At 44.9% G+C, this 15,436-nt stretch overlaps 1 protein-coding gene across 2 annotated transcripts in view; it reads left to right on the top strand.

Moving 5' to 3' along the window:
• SYT14 (synaptotagmin 14) overlaps window positions 1-15,436 on the top strand; it is a 987,902-nt gene that overhangs the window by 406,298 nt on the left and 566,168 nt on the right. For both annotated transcript variants that reach the window (XM_069233958.1, XM_069233957.1), the window contains exon 4: window positions 7,652-7,846. In XM_069233958.1, coding sequence (XP_069090059.1) covers window positions 7,652-7,846 — 195 coding nt within the window. The remainder of the gene's footprint in view (window positions 1-7,651; window positions 7,847-15,436) is intronic.

Genomic DNA, 15,436 nt, shown 5'->3' with positions numbered 1-15,436 from the left:
AAAGTTGACCGGGACCTCCCAGCCATCGTATCCGAGAAGGGCTCCATGGACGTCGGATCAAGATCCAGGTTTACCCCGGTCGAAGGATTTTCATCTCGAAAAAACGACTAAGTCCGAAGGTAAAAGTCTCCACAGAGGAAACCCACATCGCGTATCCGGACAAGGGCTCCAGGAGGTCGGATTCAACTGGCAGGTTCGTCCCGGTGAAGAAAAACTTCAAAATAAAGACTAAGTCAGAAGGTAACTTTTTAACCGAGGCCTCCCGCGACCTGTAGCCGAGCAGGGCTCCATCGCGGTCGGCCTGAAAGTTTGACTTTGCCCCGGTCGAGGTGCAACCAGATGACCCGATTGGCGCTTTTTGTTTCTAAGCGCTAGAAAAGTAATAATTCTTTAAAAATTCATATCTCCGGTTCCCCTGAACCGATTTTAATCGTTTTTGTGTCATTTTAAAGATAAAAATATAAACTATTTTTATAAATTGGTTTTGGATTTTTAAACTGTTTCCTGTGTTTTATTTAATTACTGTTTTGTGATATTTGAATGCTTTACACTTTGTCTCCTAAGTTAAGCCTTGACGCTCGTTGCCAAGCTACCAAGGGTTGAGCTGGGATTAATTTACTGACCTAACTGTACCTAGGTGGAGGTTAGTGGCTTGTTGCTAGGTGTAGGTACCTACCTGCCCTACCAATAACCCATTTTCCAACATAATTGGAAGCAGCGACGGGATCCTGTACTTGTGTTCAATATCACGTTACAGTTTTAGGTAAAACAAATTAAAAATCCTTTAAATTGTCCTAGTGCAAAAATTGTTTTTAATTTTTAATTTGGATTAATTTCAATTATTGAATTTTTGTAATTTTTCTAAATTCTTGTTTCCAATTTTTGCAAAAAGTTTTTGTTGACACAAAACTAGGGAACCATGGAGCTTGATCTGGCTGGCCTACCCACACTGACAGTAGTCCAGCTTAGGGGGTTGTGTATTGAAAGAGGGTTGCCTGCAACCACTGATCTCAGCAAGCAAATCCTGATCACATCCCTGACAGCATGGGCTGAGGCCCAAGAGGTAGAGTCAGAAGAAGCTCCAGAGGAGGGAGAAAGAAGGGAGGATGCAAGCTCTAACCACTCAGGGGAGGGAAGGCATCTGAGCCCAAGTGAGGATGAGGAAGAACGGTCTTCAGTAAACACAGTCACTAGGGGCAGATCCAAAGCTAGTGGTGGGAAAGGGGTCCTTTCAGGAGGAGAGAACCCATCCATCAGAGAAAGAGAGCTGGAGGCCCAGCTAGCATACATAGCTTTGGAAGCAGAGAAGCTGGCCCTAGAAAAGAAAAAGTGGGCAAAGAAAGAGAAAAGAGATGGTGGCAGCGACAGAGAAGTTGAGGTGTCCATGGGTGGGGGAGTTTGCCCCAGATTACCCAAGGGGGTGGTTCCTGCCTATGTAGAGGGGGATGACATAGATAAGTGGCTGGGGGCCTTTGAGAGGGCCCTCCAGATGAGGAGAGTCAAGCCTCAGTACTGGGGTTCACTTCTTTGGGAGTTAGTTCCCATCTCTGGGAGGGATAGGCTCCTAACCATGAGTGGGGAGGATGCAGACTCATACCCCAGTATGAAGAGTTGCTTGACTAAAAAGTTTGGTCTGACCCCAGAGCAGTATAGGCTCAAGTTTAGGGACACCCAAAAGACAAGCACCCAGTCCTGGGTGGACTTTGTAGACACTTCACTTAAGGCACTAGAGGGCTGGATTATTGGTAACAAAGTAAATACCTATGAGGGGTTATACAATCTGATCATGAGAGAGCACATCTTGACCAATTGTACCCAAGAAAGGTTACGCCAGCATCTAGTGGACTCTAAGCAGAACAACCCTAGAGAGCTAGTGGAGGCAGCTGATGAGTGGTTGAGAACCAGGGTGGTTGTCAAATCCCAGGGGGGAGACTCCAAGAAGGGGGGGTCAGGTCCCCAAAAACCTAAGGAGGGAGGTGGTAAGCCCACCACAGAGACTCCCTCTGTACCCCAGAACCCTAAGAAGGAGGAGAGTAAATCCCACTCCCACTCTGACAAGCAGAGACAGGGAGACCCAGGGTTAAAAAAGCTCTTGGACAGTAGGGCTTGCTTTGACTGTCAGCAGACAGGTCACTTCAGAGGAGATGCAGCCTGTCCAAAGAAGGTGGTTAGCATTGGGCTGTCCAATGTAGCCATAGAGGAGGACTCCTCAGATGATGAAGTCCTCCTAGCATTGAGCTGGGAGACAGGACCAGATGGTAAGCTGGTGATCCCTGAGGGTGGAAGTAGGCACTTCCAACCCATTCAGGTGAATGGGATCCCTACCACTGGCCTGAGAGACACCTGTGCAAGTCACACTATAGTGAGTGACCGGTTAGTGACCCCAGGCATGTATGTCCCAGGAGAGACAAAGAAAGTCAGGATAGCCACAGGGGAGGTCACCTCCAAACCTGTAGCCATAGTGTCCCTAGAGGGGGAGGGTATCCTTGACTGGTTTAGGGTGGTAGTCAGTGCTGACCTCCCCCTAGATTGTATCCTGGGCAATGACCTCCCAGAGGTGGGTCTGGTCCCAGATGGGGCGGTCGCCCAGGGCGCCCCCCCAACCCAAAGTCCTGGGGAGTCAGTCCCTACAGTTAGGAGACAGGGGTCCCCATGAAAAGGAAAGAAGAAAAGGAAGGGTAGGCCACTCTTAAAGAGAGTTCCAGGGAGCCAAAGGCCTTCTGCCCCAGTAGGGGGGGAGCCCAGAATTGGCACTGGTGAGGCCTCCCCTGACCCCAAGGAAGTCCTGAGTAGACAGGCAGCTGTCCAGATGCAGGGTGTTGCCCCTGCACTGACAGAAGGGAGAGTGGAAGGAGGGTGTCTGCCACAGGAAGTGGTAGCCCCCCACTCTAGACAGCAAGAGGGGTGCCAGGACCTCACAATTGCCCCTAAAGCAGCTCAGCCACCTGTCAGTGGAGAGCTTAGGGTGTGGTTCGGGGTACTGACAGCTGTCAGTAGCCTCTGCTGGGTGCTAGCCTTCCTGGCAGCAATGTACTTGGCCTGGGAGGCAGACCCCAGGGCCAATGGCAAAGTAGGCCCCCTGACCCTATTGGTCATGGTGGGGTTGCTCAAGTGTTGGGTGACCTCTTTGGGTAAGCTAGGTGTTGCCCTAGCAAAGTTTGGAGTAGGGGAGGTGGGCACCTCACTACCCAAGTTGGCAGAGAGAAAGGAGGAAGACCCCCCTAGAGGGAAGTTTCAGTTTGAGTTGGGTCCTTTTACTGTTGGGATGGCTTCACTACCCATAGGGAGTGACCCTGACAGGAGGATATAAGGCAGAGTAGGCCCTGCAAAGGGACAGCCAGTTTTCTTCACTGTCTTCCTCGCCTAACAAGCCAGGAAGACTCTCCCAGGGTTGGGCTGAGTCTCATGGGCGTGTGGGCTGGGGGGGGGGGGTTGTGTGAGAAAACAGGGCTGATTGCAGAGGCCCCATAACTTTTTGCCCCCATTTTCCTCTTTTTGCTGGTGTTTTCCTGACTTTGATGGTGCCCTGGGTAATGCTAACCAGTCCCAGGGCCTGTGCTCTGTGTAAAATGGATATGTAAATTAGGCTAATTATAATTGGCTAAGTTAACCTACCTATAAGTCCCTAGTATATGGTAGGGCATGTAGGTTTAGGGACCACAGCATAGATGGTGCACACCTAGGTGCACTGCTGAGGTGCCCAGTGTCATTTTAAAAGCAAGCCTGCCTTGCTGGCTGCTTTTAAATTAAAGTTATATGCAAATTCGACTTTGGAATTAAAGGTACTTCCAAAGTCTTAAACTACCTTATTTTTACATATAAGTCACCCCTAAGGTGTGCCCTATGTGCCCCTAGGGCTGGGTGCCATGTAACTATCAGCAGGGACTTTATAAAAATAGATTTATAAGCCCTGGTGAGGTAAAAACAGCCAAATTCGTTTTTCTCTCATTGAAGTAAATGGCCTTCATAGGCTAGAATGGGCAGACTTTATTTTAAATTTTAAAGTCTCCTTAAATGTTACATACCAAGAATTTGGTATCAAATTAATTGTTGTAATAAATCCCACAACTTCCAGTTGTGGGATTTAATATAACTTGTTCAGGTAAAAAGTTTAGACTTTACCTAAAAAGTTGCCAATTTCAGCTCTGCATTGTTTTTGCTGCTGTGCTCTGATTGGCCAGCCTGCAGCAGCTTCTGCCAGGCTGCCTTGATGAGGTGTGAAGTGGCCTGGCTTCACACAAAGGAATGTGCTTGGGGGAGAGAATCTCCCCTCAGCAGATGGTGAGGCAGGAAGGTGGAGGGCTGCCAAACTGGTCTTCAAAGGCAGAGAAGGACATTTGCAGCACCCAGCAACACCCCCACATCCTGCAACCCCAGACAATTAGGTGCCCCCTTGATTAGATTAGGAGAGGGCAGAGAGGGGTGTGTTTATGATTTTTAGCCACACCAGTGGGTGGGCTCAGCCAGATGTAACCTCCAAAAATCAGATTCATCCATGTTGGATTTTTAGAGACTGTTGCCTTCTGGGATGGATTTTTGCCACACTTCCCAGGAAGTGGTCATCACAGGGGGACGACCCTGTCCCTGATTGGAGAACCAGGGCCCCCCTGCTTTTCACCCAGGAGCAAGGATAAAACTGGCAGACCTGCACCCACACCTCAGATCCCCTCCAGAATTCAACAAGAAAGGAACTAAAGAAGAAGAAGGACTGCCCTGCTGGACCCCTGGCCTGCACCTGGAACCTGCACTCAGAAGGACTGCACCAGCTGCACACTTGGGCTTCACCACAAGAAGGACTTTGCCTGGCTTCAACTGGCTCAAGGAGGGACTCCCTGTTTGCTACAGGTGAAAAATTGCTATCCAGAGTCCCCTGCACCAACTCCTGAAAAAGTGACCAGCTGACCACTGTCCAGTGGGCAAAAAGGAGTTTGCGCCAGGTGCATTCTGGGAGTTGAAGTCCGCACCCCCCAAGGACCATCACAGAACTTCTGGACCCTTGGGGTGAGCTGTGGACCCCAAAAGAACCTTAAAAGAACATCTGGGTGAAGCCCCAGAAGTTTGGAAAAGATTTGAGAATTTTTGGAAAAAAGCTCCAGAGAGGGACCGACCCGCCGCGGAAATTCTAGCCGGCTTGCCTCAACCGCGACCCGGCCTGACTTTGTGGTTCGTCCCGGTAAAGAAAAACATCCAAAAAAGAGACTAAGTCCGAACGTAAAAAGTTGACCGGGACCTCCCAGCCATCGTATCCGAGAAGGGCTCCATGGACGTCGGATCAAGATCCAGGTTTACCCCGGTCGAAGGATTTTCATCTCGAAAAAACGACTAAGTCCGAAGGTAAAAGTCTCCACTGAGGAAACCCACATCGCGTATCCGGACAAGGGCTCCAGGAGGTCGGATTCAACTGGCAGGTTCGTCCCGGTGAAGAAAAACTTCAAAATAAAGACTAAGTCAGAAGGTAACTTTTTAACCGAGGCCTCCCGCGACCTGTAGGGCTCCATCGCGGTCGGCCTGAAAGTTTGACTTTGCCCCGGTCGAGGTGCAACCAGATGACCCGATTGGCGCTTTTTGTTTCTAAGCGCTAGAAAAGTAATAATTCTTTAAAAATTCATATCTCCGGTTCCCCTGAACCGTTTTTAATCGTTTTTGTGTCATTTTAAAGATAAAAATATAAACTATTTTTATAAATTGGTTTTGGATTTTTAAACTGTTTCCTGTGTTTTATTTAATTACTGTTTTGTGATATTTGAATGCTTTACACTTTGTCTCCTAAGTTAAGCCTTGACGCTCGTTGCCAAGCTACCAAGGGTTGAGCTGGGATTAATTTACTGAGACCTAACTGTACCTAGGTGGAGGTTAGTGGCTTGTTGCTAGGTGTAGGTACCTACCTGCCCTACCAATAACCCATTTTCCAACAGTGGCAATATATTGATTAACACAATGTCTGCAAAGGAATATATATATAGATTTACTATTCCTAATTCTACATATGCGTATCTTTATCTTCAAGGCACATACATGTGGAGTTAAGAATAGTAAATCTCTTCTCAGCTATGTATGATTACCTTCACAATGTGGTAATCGATTATTTGGTCCATGTTATTCTGGCAGGACAATATTTTTCTCTTTGATATTTTGACATACAGCTGTAGAGGTTACTGTATCATAACACAGAGTTTTTGATGTCATCCTGTCATATATCATGATCAAATATTGACTACCACAGTAGCTTTAAGTTAAGTATATATAGGTATGCATCAATTTACTATTCTTAACTCAACATACATATAGCCTGCTAAATTATCTATGTCTTCAGAGTATGTACATGTGGTGTTGAATAATAATTCTATAAATACTATATACTCGTACCGTGAGTCGCAACTGGTGGCCGGGCAAAGTGGTGGGGCGGGGAAGGGGGTGAAGGAAATAAACAAAAAAAAGAATAGAATAGAATAAATAAACGTACCTCAATCCCAGCTGCATCGCCGCACCACCGCTCTTCAGGTCTCCACTGCAGGCAGGCAACGGCTCCTAGCCTGCTCTCAAGCGTCAGCTTTGGCCTGAGTGCCCTGGCTTTTCACAGCCAGGCAGACTGGGAGCATGTGCCTTCTGTCTCCAACCTGGCAAATCAGCTTGGGTTGGAGACAGCTCAGTGCGCATGAGTGTTTGGCAGTCCTGAGACAGTCAGCCAAACACAATGTGCACTGAGGAGAGTGCACACCACTCCCCCTCCCTGCCTGCCCCCCCACCCCCATGGCCCTGTCCCTATAAAAATGAAATGACAATAAACATTGTTTATTATTGTTTAATTATTAAATCTCTGCAGCTGCTGCCACTGGCAGGAGGGCGATGCTCCTCCACCAAAGTGGAGAGGCTGCCGCTTCTTAACTTCTCTATATTGTGATAGTGATATTGTAACCCAAATATTTTTTAAGGGCAATGTTTTTATCCTCAATATTCTGATATACAGCACAGGGGCCGTATCTTGATGGGCATTCTGGCCCACTGTTTCCGACTTGTTCTGTTTAAATTTCATGCAATAACTCATAGAAATTCCAAGTTATCTCTTTGAACTTTAGACTCTTTTCACATAAAAAAGTAGTTGCTTGACTTATCATGACAGCCCGTGTAGAACTGCGTCTGCACTTTATTCTAGATTGGCCATGCTATTTTGGAGGCCCCACTGGCAGATGGTTTGACCAACGTATTGTCTTCTGCTATTGCAGTTGCATGCTTCGAGGCAATTTTCGAACGGGCAGTTCGTCTTCGAGACGCAAGGCAGCGACTTTTGCTTTTATCAGTATACCCATCATTTGCTAAACTGATAATTTGGGTCACTGCATGCTGTCACAAAATAACATTTTGTGGATATGTTTACAGTGGCTGATGCCATGTTTGTATAATCAGTATTATAAGATATTTTGTTTTAAAGAAATCTCAGCATCCAGCATGTTTTGTTGAGAATTATTGAGCAATCATCGATCAGTTAACTAACAAGATCTTGGTTCAAATGCATATTTATGGCACATAATATATGATTTTTTTCCAGAAAGCCCCCTGCCCTCTGATTTAAAAAAGTGTTCACAATTGTAATGAGCTACAGGAACAGCTGATATCTGGGCTCTAATCTTTGAATTTGATTTCATGACTTTAGGCAAAGAAGGACACGGTTCATCCTCTGAAAGTGAAGATGAAGCTGTAGGCAAATACCAGGAAGCATTGACTAGACTACATGGTTCCAAAGCACCCACAGACAAACAAGCAAATTATACGTGGGAAACCAGACAGAAATATAGTCCACTGTCTGCAGAGTATGATGGATACAGCAGTGAAGCCTCAACTGATGAAGGTAAGTTTATTTGTCAAGTAAAAATGAACAGCAAATTAAATTCAAAGTCACAATTAGCCTAAAAGTTCTTCATAAGTGAACATCAATCGCTTACATAGCAAACCAAAGTCAAAATCATATTTTTAGAATAATACTCCTCAGGTGGAAGGGAACAGTTAATCACTCTGTTTGTCCTGCATATTAGTCTGTCATATGATAAGGCAGATAGCGATGAATAAAACATTAAACATTACAATACTAAAGGAGAGTTCCCATAACTTAGGGCCAGTCGGACAAACCCATTTATCGGTCTCAAACCCTGCAATTTGCTAAATCACAGTGATCGCAACTGATAAATGGCTTCTCTGAATGGACTAACTCCAGTTTGTGATACAGTAACAGGTTACAGAATTGCAAAATGGATTTAGGAGGCCATAACAAATCACTATTTGGAAGGGGCTTGTTTAGGATGTTCCTTCCAAATAGCGAGTTTGTTGTGGTATGCATCAATATTTTGCAACTGACATCTGGTTGCAAAACATTAACATTTTGCTGACTGCCATCATGAGCTAGTAAGCTATTCACAAAAGAAAAGAGCCTTCTCTCCTTTATGAATGTCCACTGTCAAATAAATGTTTAAAACGTTTAAAACACCTTTAAAGAAAACATGCTGCATTACAAAATATATTTAAAAAGCAAACACAAACATGATGGTCTTCTGACCTCTGTATGCCCCCATCCCTGTGGATCAGTTGGCAGTCGAGAAGCCTTTCACACCTTAAGGTTAGCTCTTAAAACTGTATTGATTCCTGCAAACCTGGAAAGACCAGAACGCAATCCGACTTCAACTTTGCTTCAGTATCCAATAGCTTCACCAATGGTCTCCAGATTTACTATGACTACAAAGCACAGTTCTTAAATCTAAGCTATCTCTGGTTGGTGTCTTTCTGGCTGGGTGCCAACTGTTTCCTCTATAGGTGCACTTAGGGGTTCAAAGATCCAACTTCCCTCTCCATTCCTGCAGAGAGACCCATGATCTCCCCCATGATACTTTGAAATGAGGCCAGTCTCTTACCACTCCTCTTGTCATTTTCTGAAGGGCTTCTAAAGTAGCCATTAATAATGCTTCGTCCTATGTAATGGAGAAGCTGGAAGAAAGAACATCATTATCTTCTCACGCTACCATAGCAGATTGAGCACTCAGTATAAAAAAAAAGCCTTCCTTAAGTTCAGGTCTACACTGCTCATTCTCCTTGGGATCTCTGGCTAAGCTTGAGTCCAGTTAGACAGAGGTGAGAGCTAGACAGCAGCTGCTGTGATTTCCCCTGCTATAAGACAAGGTGTTTTGAGCCCCATTGTGGAAATCAACACAGGATGCTCATTCTCCTTGGGATCTCTGGCTAAGCTTGAGTCCTAGCATCCTGTGTTGATTTCCACAATGGAGCTCAAAACACCTTGTCTTATAGCAGGGGAAATCACAGCAGCTGCTGTCTAGCTCTCACCTCTGTCTAACTGCATGGCTTTTCATCCTCATGCCTCAGGGCCACTACACTAGCTTAACTAGACCCTTTCTGGCACTTCCTTCAGCCAGAGGATCTCTGCGGTCCTTCAAGGCTCTCTGATACTTCACTCTGCTCAGGAATGCCAGTAGGCCTTGAGAGCAAACATGAAATCTTGATTCACTTTAGGGGACACACTGACTCAGTGATTTCTCTTGCTGTCAGCAGCATTGAACCCACAGCAACACACTCAGCCCAGTGATAGAGATAGAGTATTGTGCTCCCCGATAACCAAAACAACAGCCCAGGTCGGGCTTCAAAATGCTCCTGAGGCTCTGTTTTAATGTCACAACATATCTGGAGAAATGATTGTGTTGAAATCAAAAAATGTTCGTCATTTCTTGGAGCTACATCTTACCTAAAATGTTGCACAAAAGTATTCTAAGATGCCCATATAGTGACCCTACAGACCTCCATCATTAGAACTCCCCATTCTTCAGCCCAGGATGAGCTAAGTCCTTGGTTGATTTTGCTGCTATTTCCAAGGGTCTCTCTGTACTGGAATTTTTGAAGCTGAGGGTAACAGCCATTTTCACCTTTCGCTTAATCATGAAGGTAGATGATTTATGCCCTTCATTGTTAGAACCAAATGTAACCAAAAAAAGAGCTTCACGTCTGAAAAGGCAGTTAAAGTAAGTCAAAAGTGCTCTCCTCGCATTAAGCAAGAAAAATAAATCGGATGAAATACTGGAAGAACTATATCCTTTTCTAAATGGACTTTACTACATACCTTTGGTTTAAAAGAAGGACTTGGTCCAAAATGGTTCAGTTTTGCTTGCTTCTCAGGTGAGGCTCAGCTACTACTAGAGAACCTAATTCCACCAGTCTTCTTGTAAAGACATGGTGAGTAAGAAAGCAACCTTTAAGTTAGAAAATACAATGGAACTGTTTCAAAAGGCCCAAAAGGAGCAACTGTAACACTCTTATGCATCTATGAGAGATTCCAGGCTGGATTCAGAGAATGTATTATGGATTGATGAATGAAAAGCTAGTCAGAAGTCTCCATGCTGGAGTTTCAATTTTGGTAACTGGAGTTGTCTTATGGCTCTGTCTTCCACCCAGTGGGTCCTAAGTTTGGTTATAGCTAACCCAAGAGAAAATCCATCTCTAATTCTAAAGCACTAAATGGGTCATATGTATCAGGATTTAAAGACTAGATCAGCTGCCATTCAGAAAAAAGTTCCCCAATGTTTTTTTATATGAGGATAAGGTTGAATTCATGTGATTGTGCTGAATTAACGCTGCCACTTCATTAGATCATCCTAGTCTTTGAAGATTTAACCATTAGCCCCCTCCTTCCACCCCCCAAGCGCCTTGAGACCCTGCCGGGTGAGTAGCACGCTTAACAAATCACTGATTGATTGGTGAACCTTTCAGATGCCAAGCTGTCAGATGCAGTCTTCTGAGGGCATTGACTGTTAGTTCTGGATACTGAAGTGGACAGGGTATGATGGGAAAATGAGCAGGCCTCATTATTGCCAACATATTTAGGAAAGAAAACCAATGTGTACTGGGCTGGAATGGGGCTATCAGGATAATCTCTGATCTTTCCTGCTAGATTTTATTGAAAGCTCTCTGAATTAGGGTGACTTGGGAAAATGCATATGGGAGACCTTACAGATGGATTCTGTTCTGGATCTCTTTGCACTTTCCCTTGCTTATAAGCAGACAAAACCTCCCTCTGCACAATCTGTTGCAGTTCCTCATGTGTACATGTGTGTTTCCACCCAACATCCTGAGGACGGTGCTCCTGTGTGTTTCCTTTTTTCAGCACATTATTTCAGCTCTTTTCAACTGAGCTCTTGTTCCCAACCAGAACAACTGCTACTGCAGTGAATCCTGGCACAAACAACAGCTAAGCTTGGTGTAAGTATTTAAATACTGCTCAGATCTGTCTCCTTCCTGTGACCTCGTAATAGGTCAGGAGAGACCAGGCAGCTTGCAGCCATAAAGCCAATGGGTCAGGGTGCGAACATGCTTTCAGCAGAGGATGTGTTCCAGCGAGGTTAGCCAAGAATGCAGATTAGTTCTGGGCCTGGAAGATTTACCCTGTCCCAACATTATTGCAGGAGACATAAGTCATCAAGTGCAGCACAGTGCATTATTTATTAGAGATCTCATAAAAATGAATATAAACATAAATAGGCTTACCTAATGTTTTCGGCAAGTAAACTCGCCTCTGCTATGGAGACAGATGAAAGACAGGAAGCGTTGTCAGAGGGTAGGGATTTGAACTGGGGGAATAGTAAACCTGGTTCTGCATCGTAGGATCTTCATTGATAGTCATGAATATTGAATAATAATTCCCCACAGCCTGCATGGACCTCATAACACCTTCTTTAATTCAGATTTATACTTTAATAAAATTAAACTGGAGAATGTTTATTACTGAAAATAATTTTCCATAAAGTCTCAGTGTAGTCTGTCAGCGATGTATTTTTCTTCTGAATTCTGTAGAAAAAGACTCCAACTTAGCCTTTGAATACTCAACCCTTTGTCATGGAAAAAAGCTTCCTGTGTACAAACAGCATGAAGAGAAAATGCAGCCTGATAGTCTATCACTGATAGGAGCTAAAAAAGAAGGCTGTACCTCTAAGAACCTCAGAAGCACCATATCCCACAAAGCACATGTTGTTCTGTTTGCGGATGTGTTGCTGTGCTCTTCCTTGATGCCTCAGTTCCCTCTGGTGTCCCTTTGTACTCCATGGAACCTCCAGGGCCTCCTGGTGGGATACCTAAACAGATTCTTCCATAGTACTAGTCAGCACCTGTCATCATCCTCAGGGCACTCTGCTGACACCAGTTGGAGCTGCATCAGCACCCAAAGTTCCACCTGTAGCTTCCTGACTGACACCAATGACAACTTTAGCTTTGGAGCCTATGCCAAAAAGTAAGACAATATAAGAGATTGATGAAGGAGACCAACTACAGGGTGGATTTCCTCTCCTGCCCTGGGTGAATACTTGCAAGGCACGTACAACATTTTCAACACTGATTTGGACCAGGTCAAGATCTCGCACATTATAGACCATTACAGTGATGATAGTAGTGAGGCAGCCAACCCGTTGCCTCCCACCACACAGACAAGCTGACTATTAAGCCTTCCAGAATGCTAGCGGCATATATACCTTTGTAGAGGTGGAATTTAAGTGCCCCTCAGGGCCACCATCTGCAGAAGTGGCATCTTTTACAGTAGTGTTGAGAACTACTTATCTCTATGAATAGAGGAGAATAAAGACAACCTCCTGATGGAGAGTCTGAGTCTGTGTGCCAGGATAATGAGGAGTCCCTTCTCTGTGGTTACTCAAAACTGGTCCTCAGGGGAAGTTTTCCTCCCGCTGTGTTTGGTGCTAACATGACTTAGGAACAAAGGTTGGGCCTTTTTGGGTATCACCTAAAATTTACTTGTGACTGGACAAGCCCCATTTGAAGTTTATTAAGTTCCTGGGCCCTAGATAACTGTTCTTCCTGCTGGGGAAAGAAACTCATCCCTACTCTCAAGCCATTGTTCCTGCTCTAGGAGCAGTTTCCATGCGTCATTAAGGGCAAGCACTTGATTGACAGTTGCTGGAGAACAAATGTAAATTAGCCTCCAAGAGTTTCAAGCAAGGAAAAGGTAACTTTTTTAGTTATTTATTAAAAATCCAGCTTCACCATTTTAGAATTGGACTTTTAATAAATATTAAAAAGAGTGGTTGAATTATTTATCTAGCTGGCCCCAAACAAAAGATACAGAATTAATATTTTAATTTATACTATAGTTTTCCTTGTCAGACAGCCAAAACCTTCCCCAGTAAAAATAGCTTTTGGGGGCCTCGCACTGCAGGAACTTGGTAACATTATGGGCCTCATTACGACCCTGGCGGTCGGCAGTAAGCTGGCGGTGTTTCGCCAGCTATTATGACCGTGGCACATTAGTCACGGTTATACCGCCGGCCCTTCCAACATACCGCCAGGCTTCCGCCTGGTGGTCATAATCCCCAGAGCAGTGGTGCAAGCACCGCTGCCCTGGGGATAATGAGTCCCCAACCGCCAGCCTGTCCACCGCCACAAGGGGCTGGCGGTAAGGGGGACTCAGGGTGCCCCTGGGGGCCCCTGCACTGCCCATGCACTTACCATGGGCAGTGCAGGGGCCCCCAGGAACAGCCCCATCGCGCATTTCACTGCCTGAATATCAGGCAGTAAAATGTGCAACAGATGCTGCTGCACCCGCTGCACATCAACATTGCTGCTGGCTCTATTACGAGCCGGCTGCAATGTTGATGTGACTTTTCCACTGGGCCAGCAGACGGAAACGCTGTTTCCGTCTGCTGGCCCAGCGGAAAAGTCATAATAGGGAACCAGATATACCGCCAGCACTGGTGGTATACTGGCGCCCGCAGCTTCTGCAGTCTTTTTAAAAGACCGCCGAAGTTGTAATGAGGGCCTATATTTCTACTTATCCTATTTTACATACTATGCCCTCTGGCTTATGGGCTACAAGACCATATTAATTATTATTGACTTCATAACATTTAAATGGAAAGTTTTCCCCTTTCAAAGGGGTTAATTTGACTGGCAGAGTTGCATGTTTAAACTAGCAGCAGTCAGGCTACAATGACAGACCTGAAGTGACGTTTACCTTGTCACTCTAGGGGATGGCACAATAAGTGCTGGAGCCCACAGGTGAAATTTAACTTTCTATGCAGTAGCTGTATTTTCTGTACCATGTAATACAGCCTTATAAGAATATCAAATAAGCCAATCAGGGAATAGCCAAATTCTGTATGTTTTAGGGATCAGAGCACATGCACTGGGCACTGGACAGCACCGTCCCAGTGTGTAGACTCTATAAACCAGCAATATAATTCAGAAGAAATGGCAGTGAACACATAAAAAAGGGAGATTTGCTCACGTCACAAGCAGCCTTAAAAGCCTAGCAGCCATCCAGGAAACTGCTCAAGTTTTCCCTCAGGGGATTACATGCTGTCTTTGGCGTTGTGAGGGCATTACCTATTTAAAGGCATTGCAGGTCATCAAGATGGAGTGGTGGGTTCACAGATTATAACAAGCATTTAGAATGCAACAGGTCTCGCATTTCGTCGAGTTAGAGCTATTACCGTTGTAAACTACTAATCGGACTTTTCTTTCCACATTAATTAGAAAAGAAAACGACCGTGATCACGCTGTGTAAAACCCAGGGCGATTGTGCTGCGAAATAAAGAGAAAAAGTAGTCCAGAAGCCATACGAAAAGCACAGAGCCTCATATGTTTTCAGTAGTTGGTCGTGCGCTCGAGGAGGGCTAAACACCGGAAAAGGCATGACGTATGCATGCCTTTCCCTAATGAAAGCAAGCAGATTTTAAATGTCAAGCCCACAAACCAATTAAAGTGGCTGGCGTAACATGGGTGTGGTTAGAGGCCCAAAGAGAGATTACAGCAGGATCGGATTGCTTTGTGCTCAACCCTAAAAATGGGTTATGCCCTTCTTTTTCAACAGTTTCCTTCCTCTATTGCTTCATGCTCCCTTCCAGTCAGGCCAGCACACTAGCATTTTACAACAAGAGGTCATGACCTTATTACACAAGCATTGGCAAAGCCAATATTTCTGGCCTTGACACATGTGCAAAGCTTAGTTTTTTTTATTTTTTATTTTCAAAAATATGCAATGTGCAACCATGAAAAAAGTGTAGGCAAGCATACAAAAAAGGGAGTGTCTATCAGCTGAAGTAGCTGAATATCTATTGGCATAAGGCCAACAATCACAATGCAAGTGAGTCATTAGTTGAAGTGGGATGATCCACTGTCCATGCTGTATGTTGTGGTCAGGAGAAACAAAATGTGAGTGACACTTGAACAGACCACTTAATGAAGAAAGTTGATGGAAAGCGAAAGTTGATGGAAAGCTCTATATGTATTTGTTTTCTACATAAATTTGTTATTTTTTGGGGAAAACATGAGACAGGTGAATCCCTAGTCTGGGCCTAAAATTATGCTCCTGGTATCAAACATATCCGGCTGTGTCCTATGACCCAGGACTTTAGACAGTTCAAGTCTTTAAAGCAAAATAAGA

The sequence above is a fragment of the Pleurodeles waltl genome, chromosome 5 (assembly GCF_031143425.1).
Source record: "Pleurodeles waltl isolate 20211129_DDA chromosome 5, aPleWal1.hap1.20221129, whole genome shotgun sequence".
Lineage (NCBI taxonomy): Eukaryota > Metazoa > Chordata > Amphibia > Caudata > Salamandridae > Pleurodeles > Pleurodeles waltl.
This window is presented reverse-complemented; position numbering and strand designations above follow the sequence as displayed.